The 12,226-nt window shown below is 44.2% G+C and overlaps 1 protein-coding gene across 1 annotated transcript in view; it reads left to right on the top strand.

Moving 5' to 3' along the window:
* USP9X (ubiquitin specific peptidase 9, X-linked) overlaps positions 1 to 12,226 on the top strand; it is a 92,292-nt gene that overhangs the window by 51,836 nt on the left and 28,230 nt on the right. The window contains exons 33-34 of the mRNA XM_015418482.1: positions 4,187 to 4,328; positions 10,487 to 11,237. Of these exons, the coding sequence (XP_015273968.1) occupies positions 4,187 to 4,328; positions 10,487 to 11,237 (893 nt within the window). The remainder of the gene's footprint in view (positions 1 to 4,186; positions 4,329 to 10,486; positions 11,238 to 12,226) is intronic.

Here is a 12,226-nt window from a genome sequence, read left to right as displayed (position 1 = left end):
CCAGTCCCCTGTTGTTGGCACCAAAACCTCCTATAGATCAGTTGGAGCTGTTACCCTCGATGCTGATCCTCCGAACGGCGTTCTCCAAACCCTCAAATTGATCCAGCTCCCCTACCTCCCCTACCTCTCACTCAGATGAGGAGAGTTCCCACCCACTGTTAGAGCCGTTCCCACCGCAACAAGTGGAGGTCTGCCTCCCTATTTCACCATCGGAGGACGTTAAACCTTATGGGGACTTTGTTAAACGAATGGCACACAAAATGCTCCGCCAGTAACCATCATTTAGAGAAGAAGATACCTGGACTGCACTTGTCCACATATATACAATATTGTAGCCAATCAGCTTAGAGCTGAGTCATTATCTCTGGCCTCACACCATAATCTGGTCCAAACCGGCCAAGACAGGCTTCCAGCAGTCTCACTGCTGACAGGTAGATCATAATGAGCTGACAGTTGATATTAACAGCACAACAAACCCCTGGACCAAGCAATGGACACGCAAACCCTTGTCAAAATAGTCTTCCGAGCCACACTGGCAAAGGTCCCCGAATCGTTTGTTTCGTCCTTTTTGTGGAAAACCCAAGTTTTCGTCTACCAATCTAGACCCAAAACTCCTAAGAATACCAAACAGAGTCTTTGACTCCTACCTCATTCCCAAGCCCCCTACGTGCTTGTCTCCCTACCTGTTGACCTGGAAGCTTATTACGTTGGACCAATGGGTCCTTTCAGTAATCAAACCTTATAGAGTTCTCCCAAACCCTTCTACTACCCACGTCGTCGTCACACCACCTTCAGTCATCCTCCTGGAGGAGGTTCAAGTTCTTCTCAGCAAGGATGCTATAGAGCCAGTACCAGTAGCTCAGCACCCCACGGGCTTCTACTCTAGTTACTTTATGGTACCAAAACGGGATGGAGGCCTCTGCCCCATTCTGGACCTCAGAAAGCTGAACTCTTTCATCCTATACAAAAAGTTCCGGATGACAACATTACAGTCCATTCTTCCACTCCTAAATCCAGGGACGTGGATGGTGACGTTGGACCTCAAGGATGCCTACTTTTATGTCTCCATCCACTCTGCCCATCGTGGTTTCCTCCGTTTTGCGATGGGCAACAGTCATCAGTCATTTCCAATTCAGAGCCCTCATGTTTGGACTGTCCACGGCCCTTCGGGTCTTCACGAAGGTTATGGTGGTCATTGTGGCACACCTCCATCTAAGGGGAGTCCAGAAATTTCCCTATATAGACGACCGGTTACTGGTTGCAGACTCAGAGGCATCCCTGCTTACCCATGTTGAACTAACCTTGACCGTCCTGACATCCTTAGGCATCAAGGTAAACCTAAAAAAGTCAATGCTCCTTCCCACCAAAAGAGTGCAGTTTATAGGAGCTGTCCTGGACTCTGTCATTTGCAAGACTTTCCTCCCTCCCCAGAAAGCAAGGGACATTGTTGATCTAGTGACTTTATTTCGCAAGACAGGATATGCTATGGCAAAGCAAATCCAGCGGCTGCTAGGTTTGATGGTGGCCACCACCAATGTCATCGTTTTTGCCAGATTGCATATGAGACTTCTGCAGCTTTGGTTTGTCCGCAGATTTCACCCACAGAGTCAACCCCAATCCCTTCGTCTTGTCTTCCCACCGACTGTTTTAGGCTCTCTGCTTTGGTGGACAGATCCTGTAAATCTCCTAGCAGGAGCCCCATTTCGTCCACCCACGTCAACACTCACGTTGACTACAGATGCGTCACTTTGGGGATGGGGCGCACATCTCATGGGACTTTGTGTCGGGGCTCGATGGGAATCCCATGTAGTCCACAATCACATCAATTTTCTGGAATTGTTGGCAGTGCAGTACGCGCTCAGGTCTTTCCGACACCTGGTGGCCCAGCAGGTGGTCACTGTCCTGACAGACAACACAATGACCCTGTGTTATATCAACAGACAGGGAGGCACAGTATCCAGGGGGTTATGTCGACTAGCCCTGGAGTTATAGGGCGAGTGTCAATCGTGGAACACGTTCCTCAGAGCCGCCTATCTACCAGGGACGTTGAATGTCCAAGCAGACTTCTTGAGCAGAGGAGGTGCATCGGAGCACGAGTGGGAGCTCAATTGGACCTATCTTCAACCGATCTTTCACCTTAGGGGCCATCCAGAGGTGGACATGTTTGCGACACGCAGCAACAGCAAATGCCATCTGTTCTGCTCCAGAGCGGGAACAGATCCCCTTTCTCTGAGCGATGGTCTTCTGGTTCCGTGGCGACATCTTCACATGTTCCTCTTCCCTCCAATTCCTCTAATCTCCAGAGTAATAGTCAAGCTAATGCAGGAGAAACCACGCGGTCTCTTAGTGATGCCATGGTGGCCCCAGCAACATTGGTTCTCCACTCTGCTCCACCTATCCAAGGGCTCCTTCGTTCATTTCCCCCCAGCTGCAGATCTCCTCGCAGGGAGGGGGCAGATACTGCATCACGATGTGCAGCATCTCAAGCTCACAATATGGAGGATCCTTTTAGATCGTTCAGAGACAGAATAGATCATGTCCTGTTGAACTGTCACAAACTGTCTACCCGAGTTTCTTACGCTGGAAAGTGGAAGAAATTCTTGTCTCACCTGACGCTGGAAAGTGGAAGAAATTCTTGTCTCACCTTGATTCGTTGGGATTGCCACCACCCCCATCGGACCATTTGGCAATCTTTGGGTTCTTATTATCTCGCCTTAGCCGTGCCTCGTTGAAGGTCGATTTAGCTGCAATTTCGGCTAATCACCCACTGATTGAAAGTAACTCTGTTTTCTCCCACCCTCAGACCAAGACGTTTCTTAAGGACTTGACCCACCTCTTCCCTCCATTGTGTGAGCCATAATGGAGCCAGGTGGCATTGTGGGACAGCCCACAGCTCCAGTCAAGATACATTATAGCCCACATAACCAAGTTGTACACCTGAGAGATGTGCCCTGCCCTTAGTAAAGACCATGTTCTTTGGGGACTTGTTTATACATTAAAAATGGAAGTTCGGATAGGAAAATCTTGATGCTTGTCACCATGTGTTCTTGTCTGTTCTTCACTAGCACTGACAGTCAGTTTATCGGACTGATGAAGTCAAGTTGAGAGAGGTTGAAGAGAAAATTTATCCTAAGCACACTGATAAATACTATCTGGTAGTTGACTTTTCCTTGAACTGTATCTATAATGAAAATACGAACAGTGGCTTACATCCTACAAGACTGGACTTTCCCAACACTTTGTTGTAGCCCCATAAGCTCCCCCAAAATATTGTCCCTGGGCATCTCTGGACCCTTATGGACAGCGTAAGGGGTTAGTGGGGATCTGTACTGGAAGGTGCACATTGGTGGAAATTGTCCCTCCCTTCCTTGATGGTGTCCCTTCCATTGTCAAAAATAAATGGGTCAAGATGCAAGCTATCATTTTGATCATGGTGTATACTACTGAGCTGCATTGAGACACCACAACAAACATCTGTGACAGGCATGAACATGACTTTTTACTGTATTTGTGCACTCCCTTCCCTTTCACACATTATAGCCCCCTTGTGCATGGGGCACAGTTGAAGGCTTTCTAGTTTTGGAAGCCTTGAATCAAACTCAGATTTGCGGTGACACCTGAATCCAGGCGTCTGGGTAAATTGCAGTTCATATTCTCCCACAAACTGAAATTTGTAAACCACAGTTTAAGTCTGGTTTTAGGGAGCAAATAATGTTCTGTTTGTACAGGTATCAGCACCTGGACACTATGGCAAATTAGAGTTTGACTCAATCATTTCAAAATGTGGAAGCCTTCATTGCTCTTGATGCATGACAGTGGGAAGAAGGAAACATGAGCATGGCAAGAAGCTGGTTTGCGTTAGGAACAAACAGAAGTCTGGATGTAGCCTTATACTCAGAAGCTTCCTCTCAGATTTTTAGACTTTGTTTACTCTGAAATCTTTGTAAATAGTTTTTTAAACAGTTTGCATAAGAGATACGTCTTGGAGATTGGCTACGGATACAAATAAACTATCACTGTATATTGATAATTTTAGCTGTCAGTCTTGGCTACAGTAACTATTTATTTGCTGACACATTTTCTGTATCTCTGTCCATCTTCGTAGCAATTAACATTTGTTCATAATGAGAATATTTTCTCTTGTTTGATTACTTGTTCGGCATACTTATTTTGCTCACAATTGTAGGTACGAATGTGAAGAGTCATTTACAACGCTGAATGTAGATATAAGAAATCATCAAAACTTGCTTGATTCCTTGGAACAGTATGTCAAAGGAGACTTACTGGAAGGTGCGAATGCATATCACTGTGAAAAATGCAACAAGAAGGTATGCATTTCTGAAAACGTTCTTGTGAACCCTAGTAGCAATTGGATTTTTTCAAGATAAACTAGCTTTTTACAAGGCTTCATGCTGCAAGAAAACTTGAATGCTGTTTTGTCTTAAAAGCAATAATCCAGGAAGAGGTCTTCAGAATGATTGTTGTAACTGCAAACTTTACATCTATAACCCTTCAATATGAAATCAAATTTGTTTGTTTTATGTTTTCATTTATTGCTAGGACAGCAGGCAGTAAGGAGTTAATTTCTTTCTAACTCAGAAGGCAGAGCAAACTGAATTTTATTTCTTTGCTGGAGATGAGACCTTCCCAGTTCTCAGGTCTGCCTACTAGGGTGTGCACTCTGTATAAACCGAGCAAAAAAAAAAACCTGAAAAATATCATATCAATATTTTGGGGGTATTTTTTCAGCGGGTTACCGAGTGGACTACTGATTTGGCTATCCAAAAATGTCCACACCCAAAAATCCCAAAAATATTCAGGATCTTTCAGGACTACCGGGTAGCTGCAGTTAAAGGGCCTTTAAAAGGCTCTCAGTCCCTTTAAATGCCTTTGATGTGAACTGTCAGCTTGGAGAAGGCATTTAAAGGAACTGCAAGCCCTTTAAATACTTTTTTGCTCTCCACTGGAAACAATGGCGGATGGAGGCATCTTCTTCTGGGGCCCATAGAATTGGACCCCCAGTCCGGTCTTTTTGAAACTTGGGGGGGGGGGTTGAGGAGAGGCAAATTTGGTGCCTCTACCTCAAAAAATAACCCCCCAAAGCCCCAGATACCCCTGGATTGATTCTCCATTATATCCTATGGGAACCATTGACTACAGTGGTCTCCATAGGGTATCATGGAACCAGAAAAATGCAGCAAGTCCTAATATTTCCTGAATATGAATACCATACCAGTATTGGGATTTGAGACTATCAGGAAATATTGATATTTTTTGGTTTCAATATACCCAAACACCAAAAATTCAAGACTTTTTTTTCTTGCACACCCCTAAGACGCTGAACTGCAGACCGGAAGGTTGGTACCTTAGCAGTTCGAGACCCGAGTGCCACATGACAGAGTGAGCTCCCGTCTCTGGTCCCAGTTCCTTCCAACCTAGCAGTTCGAAAGCAACAAATTACAAGTAGATAAATAGGTACCACTTTGGTGGGAAGGTAACAGCGTTCAGCATCTAGTCATGCCAGCCACATAACCACGGAAATGTCTTTGGACAGCGCTGGCTCTTCAGCTTGGAAATGGAGATGAGCACCGCACCCTAGAGTCAGATTCGACTGGCTTTTGAGCAAGGGAAACCTTTACCTTTACTGCCTACTATCTGAAATATACAGTTCTCTTGGTCCAGATTTTGCTGGGCCTGGAGTATTTGCATTGGATAAAATCCCATGGAGGTTGGAGCTATTACTAGGGATGGGCACAAACCAAACCCTGAAGCAAAACATGTCACAAATTTTGCCCTGTTGGTGGTTTGTGAAGTGAAGTTCTTGATAGCTCTACTGTCATGAACTACCATAAACCTTTAAAGCAGTTTGTGGTGGTTTGTGGATAGAGCAGAAAGCAGGGATTTAAAGGTACTCCAGTTCCCTTTAAACCTCTGCTTTCTGTTCCCCCTAGAAGCCACAAAAACTTCTTAGCAGTGGGAGCAGCTTGCTCCCCACCACTCAGCTGTTTCGGGCTGTCTTGTGCAGTCTCTTTAAAGTTTAAAGGGAGTGCACAAGAACGCCCAAAAAAGAACTGAGCAGCTGGGAGTGCCTGCTTCCCATCGCTCAGCTGCTTTTTGGGTTTTCTGCAAACCCCTTTCAACAGGGTTTGCAGGGCCACAAACCAGGTCAGTTCATGAACAAACCTCCCAGTTCCTTTGTGTTTCGACCATTCACTGGCATGAACTGCATTTTTCTGGTTCGTGCCCATCCATCGCAATAACCCCACTCTCCCATGGACTAGGCAAAGGGTCAAAAGCAGCTTCCCAGCAAGTAGGCAGTATTTAATCTGGAGCTGGTATTTTTGTGAAAAGGAGGGCTTTTTTTTAATGGCCACCTTACCCCCATGTGTGAGTCTTCCTGTCCCTGAAAGGGCAGGTACCACCAATTAATTGAGAGGCTTCTGTGGCTGTCAGAACACTGGTCCTCCCCAGCCCAGTGCAGCAGAGCATTCTGAGGATCCTTGGCTTCTTCCACTATCCTCAGGATGACAGCTCTAGTTCAGGGAAGAGAATGAGCAAGTGCAGGGGTCCCCAACCTTTTTGAGCCTGGGGGCACCTTTGGAATTCTGACACAGGGTGATGGGCATAACTGCAAAGTCGCTGCTGCAGGAGGTGAAGCTACACTTACAAAACCTCAGAGGAAGTCACACGTGCAGTGGAGGAGGAGAGGTAGTTTAAAAATTACGCTGCAGAAGAGGAATGAGAGAGAGAATAAAACCAACACGGTGATGGCAACTGCTGCCAAAACCATCTTTATTTCAGCCTGCACAACCAATCAGTAGTTGTGCTAGGCAAGAGCCCCATCTGGTCTCACCCCCTTTCTGAAAACACTTGACGGGTGCCATGGTACCCATGGGCACTACTTTGGGGACCCTTGGGCTAGTGTCTCAAGGCACTTTGTAGTCCTTGCCCATCCAGGAGCAGCTCTTGCCACAGATAGGAGACCATATGCCTTTTTACCATTAGGGCGTTTTTCTTTAAAAGATACAAGTGCTCTTTAGCAACCTCAGGCTCTTGCTAGTGCTCAGTTGACACTTGCCACTCAGGGGAAGGCCCCAAAATGTCTATTACTACTAAATGGTCCCTGTCTATCACAATGATGGGTATAGACTAGCAAGCTAACCTACCTGGGAGTAGTTGCAGATGTTTCGGTAGAGTGAAGAGAGGGTGCAATATTGCTTGTGCAAGTGAGTCATCTGTCCTGGCCTTTATTCTCTGCAGGAGAGGCATTGTTGACCATGTTGTAACAGAAATTGATAGCTGAAGATAGCCTGTGACTTAGATATTGGGATGACACTGGTTGTATTGCCAGATTAGGACACAAACAGCTTAGTGGTTTGATAGAATTTAGCAGTTTTGTCCACATTAGGAGAGTTTTCTCCTGGCATTGAGAATAGTATGCCTTCAGCCTCTGAAGTGGTTGAAGAGGAATATCAGATCTTTATTTAGATGGAACCCTGATATCATCTTCAGTAAGAATTAGATGTATGTTTTAAGGGACTGCGTTGTCTTGGTGGAAATAGAGATGAGGATCTGAGGGCAGCCAGTTCAGATTCTCTCCTCACAGAACAGGTTGGAACAATATCACCCTCCTTCCTTAGAGCCTGGCCCCTCAGATTTCTCAGTCTTCATCAGCAGAGGACAGGGAATTGTGACACAAGAACAGGCCTCTTTCTGCTGTCATTCAGAAAGTACTCTTTCAGGCTGAGACTTCCAGGTACTTCTACGCAAGTAGGCAAGGAAGCCTACAAAAGAGACTAGAGACTTCTACACTGGCAAGATGGGATTTCCCCTAACTCTTCCTACATTGGTTATACGTACTCTCTTTTCCAAGTTTTTTCTGGATGAAGTGTAGTGTCCCAGTCCATTGCACTCCAATGAAATGAGGTGGCATAAATCAGATATGAAAGAGGCTTTGAGGGTGCACATCAATAGAACAGCTGCTGCATGGGAGTCAGTTTCCTTTTGTCTCCTAAAAGCAGAGAGCGCCAAAATCTTAAGGTTTTCAGACTCACAAAAGACATGTCAGAGTGTATTTTTCTAGTCCTGGGGTAGGAAGTCCGGGGAACAGCCCATTCTCTTAGAGAAGCAGCTACCTATGCCACCTTGACCACTTGTATGCCCATTGAAGATATTTATAGAGTGGCAACTTGGTTGTTGCCCTCTGCCTTCATCAAAGATTACAGAATTGACACTCTTGCCTCTGCAGGTTCTACCTTTTGATAGGCAGGTACTGCAACAGGCTGTGTAGAGCAGGGGTGTTGAACTCATTTGTTATGAGGGCCAGATCTGACTTAAATGAGACCTTGTTGGGCTTGGCCATGTGTATCATAAAATGTAATGCCAGGTAGCGGATAAAGGACACAGACAATTAACAGAATTAAAGATTTTTTAAAACTTTAAATAAAACATGCTTAAAACACTAGCGCTCTTGCAATATTTTGTCTAACAGTCTGTGACAATTGACATTTCTTACACTAAATTATTGCATCAGAATGTCTCTGCTGTAGCAATCTTGAGTATTCACATAAATTATAGATTTGATTTATTGACATTCATTATAGAAATCTCGTGCTCAGTGCTCAGTGTTCTGAGCCTAGGACCAAGGGGGAAACGTGAAATGGCTGGGCATTGCAAGCTTTTGTACATAAGTTGCTCCATGTGCTGTTCAAGAACATGAGAAGGCATCCTGACACAGTCTGAGGAAGAACTACAACTTCCTACAAAGGAAATGTGCTGGGTGAACTTGGTTTGGACACACACTGTCAGCCTAATCCACCTCACTGGCTAGTTGTTATTCCTCCTCTAAAATAGTTCACATTGCTTTCTTACTGAGAAAGACTGGATCATGAGGGCATGAACATGGTGCAAAGGGGGAGGGAACCCAGGAGAGCCCTGGCATAAGGAGCCCAACAAAACACACACAGCATAGGGAACCCAACAGAATACACACACACTGTAGCAAGGCACACAAAAGCTCATACTTTTGGTGTAGTGGTTAAGTGTGCGGACTCTGATCTGGGAGAACTGGGTGGGATTCCCCACTCCTCCACTTGCACCTGCTGATGTGACCTTGGGTCAGTTACAAGCTCTGGCACAACTGTTCCTGAAAGAGCAGTTTGTGTCAGAGTTCTCTCAGCCCCACCTACCTCACAGGGTGTCTGTTGTGGGGAGGGGAAGGGAAAGGAGTTTGTAAGCCGCTCTTAGACTGCAAGTGAAGGGCGAGGTATAAATCCAAATCCAATCTCTTAATACCTTGAACAAAACTTGGTTGGTTTTAAAGGTTAAAGGTACCTGGTATTTCTGTCATGCGATGGAGGCAGCCTGGAAAAACAGACTCTCTCTCATTCCTTGCCTCCCTGCCTCGCTTCAGGGAGGAGCCTCAGCCAGTGGACATAAAGAAAGGCTTCCCTTTGTCTCCTGTATATATAATTGAGACAGCCTGGCCAGGAAGCGAGCTCTGGCTGAGAGGAGGAGGGGGAAAACCCTCAGCCAGTGCTTTACCAGACTCTCTCAGTTGCACAGGAAAGGCTTGCCTATTTATCTCTAGTCAGTTTATCGGACTGATGAAGTCAAGTTGAGAGAGGTTGAAGAGAAAATTTATCCTAAGCACACTGATAAATACTATCTGGTAGTTGACTTTTCCTTGAACTGTATCTATAATGAAAATACGAACAGTGGCTTACATCCTACAAGACTGGACTTTCCCAACACTTTGTTGTATCCACCATGATGTGAAACAACTATGATGTGAAACAACTATGATACATCCCTTCCTGTTGTTGTGGCACTAAACAAAGAAAGGGAGGTTGGACTTAAACAGTTTTCTTCTGTGTAGTGCAGAACAGCAAACAGACCATCCCAGAGAGACTCCTTTGTTTGCAGGGGGCAACGTTCATGTTTGCTTACAGTTCTTAGCAATCTAATGTAGTGGTTTCTGGAGTTCCTTTTTATAAATCATGCTGTGTATTTTATAATTTTCTGGAATACATCTTTTCCGTCTCTGATTAATTGTCTCTCAGAGTCCTCAGAAGTTAGCTTTTAGTGGACAAGCATCTAGCTAGCTTCAATATCTGGGAGGGTCTCCTCATCAACAAGGGAGTAAAGTTCATTTGTTATAAATTCTGTATTCCTGTACTCCTAGGGGCCATGTCAAGGGATCTTCAGGAACAGTATTGGGTGCAAGGTGGGAGGGGGAGAGAGTAGTAGAATTGGTGAAAATCATGCCAATGTGGAGGTGCCATTCCAGTGTCATAACTGCACTTTTAAATCTAATCCCATATTAAGTTGATGGTGTACATACTTGGTACTTCGTAGTGGACATACTACTTTTTCATGTCACATTGGTAGCTCAATAATATGTATGTTAATACATAATACAAATAATATTGTTAATACATAATGATGCAGTCTGTGTGAATTAATGGTTAAATATTTATTTTTTTAGGTAGATACAGTGAAACGCTTGTTGATCAAAAAGCTGCCTCCAGTTCTTGCTATCCAATTAAAAAGATTTGACTATGACTGGGAAAGGGAATGTGCAATCAAATTCAATGATTACTTTGAATTTCCCCGAGAGTTGGACATGGAACCTTATACCGTAGCAGGAGTAGCAAAGCTAGAAGGGGATGATGTAAATCCTGAAAATCAGCTGATACAGAATGAACAGTCTGAAAATGAGCATTCTGGAAGCACTAAATACAGATTAGTGGGCGTATTGGTGCACAGTGGTCAAGCCAGTGGTGGACATTATTACTCTTACATTATTCAGAGAAATGGTGGAGATGGTGAAAAAAACCGATGGTATAAATTTGATGATGGTGATGTAACAGAATGCAAAATGGATGATGATGAAGAGATGAAAAATCAGTGTTTTGGTGGCGAGTACATGGGGGAAGTATTTGATCATATGATGAAGCGCATGTCCTACAGACGTCAGAAGAGATGGTGGAATGCTTACATTCTTTTTTATGAACGTATGGACACAGTAGACAAAGACAATGAACTAATAAAATATATTTCAGAACTTACTATGACCACTAAACCCCACCAGATTAAAATGCCATCTGCCATTGAACGAAGTGTACGGAAACAAAATGTACAGTTCATGCACAACCGTATGCAGTACAGTCTAGAATATTTCCAGTTCATAAAGAAATTACTGACTTGTAACAGTGTCTACCTAAATCCTCCTCCAGGTCAGTATTCAAATATAAAAAATTCGACCACAGGAGTTAATCTAAGTATATGGCCTTTCACACATTTTGTGATTGGTTTACTTTCACATTTAAGTATACCTTGGCAATATTTTTTCTTTTGTTTTAAGTGTGAAAATATTTTCTGTCATGCAAAATGGGTCAAAAAGATCAGGCTATTGTTTCCCTGGTAATTAGAATTATAAATGTGCTTTACAGTTCTATATTTTAAGGTTTTTGCCTTTTGCTGGTAAACACAACAATAACCTAGAGATGCTGTTGTACAAACAATATGGAAGATGAATGCAATTAGATCTTACAGATCATATTTTCAAACAGTCAGCTCATCCGAATCTGTGTGGCCACTTAAATCTGGAGACTGGAGCTGTGAACAGACAACACAAGTCTTTCTGCAAACCTGAAAAACGCCCCAGGTTTGCAGAAAAATCTGAAATCTTAAAGCAGCACGCATGAGCATTGAGAGCTTAAAAACCCACAAAATGATAAAAGGAGTGCCTCATGTCTAGTCCCTCAGTGGCTGTTGCTTGACCAACCACAACAGTTTTGTTGGCATTCCACCCAGCTTGGTTTCTGTCAGTTAAAGGCAGGGAGGTTGTTTTGGCCTTTGAAGGAGGATTTAAGTGGCCCAGCTTGGCACCAACTGCTGTGTGATTCACTGCCACCTGATGTGTGTGACTCACTCAGACCTAGCTGCTTGCTACTGTTCAACAGCAGCCACCCTATGAAAACCAGTGTGGCGTAGTGGTTACAGTTTCAGAGTACAATATGGGAGATTCAGATTTGAATCTCTGTTTTGTCATGGAAGCTCACTGGATGATCTTGGACAATTCTCAACCTAATGTACTTCACAGGGCTGCTCTGAGGATCAAATAGAGTAGGGGAGAATGCTGTAAGCTGCTTCCATTATGGAGTAGGGCATGGTATAGGTGAAGTAAATTAAATACAGCTGAAGATGGACAGTTAGGTGGGAT

This window comes from Gekko japonicus, unplaced genomic scaffold, assembly GCF_001447785.1.
Source record: "Gekko japonicus isolate JY-2015 unplaced genomic scaffold, Gekko_japonicus_V1.1 scaffold202, whole genome shotgun sequence".
In the NCBI taxonomy this organism is placed as follows: domain Eukaryota; kingdom Metazoa; phylum Chordata; class Lepidosauria; order Squamata; family Gekkonidae; genus Gekko; species Gekko japonicus.
Note: the sequence above shows the minus strand (reverse complement) of the source record. Positions and strands in the feature narration are given on the sequence as shown.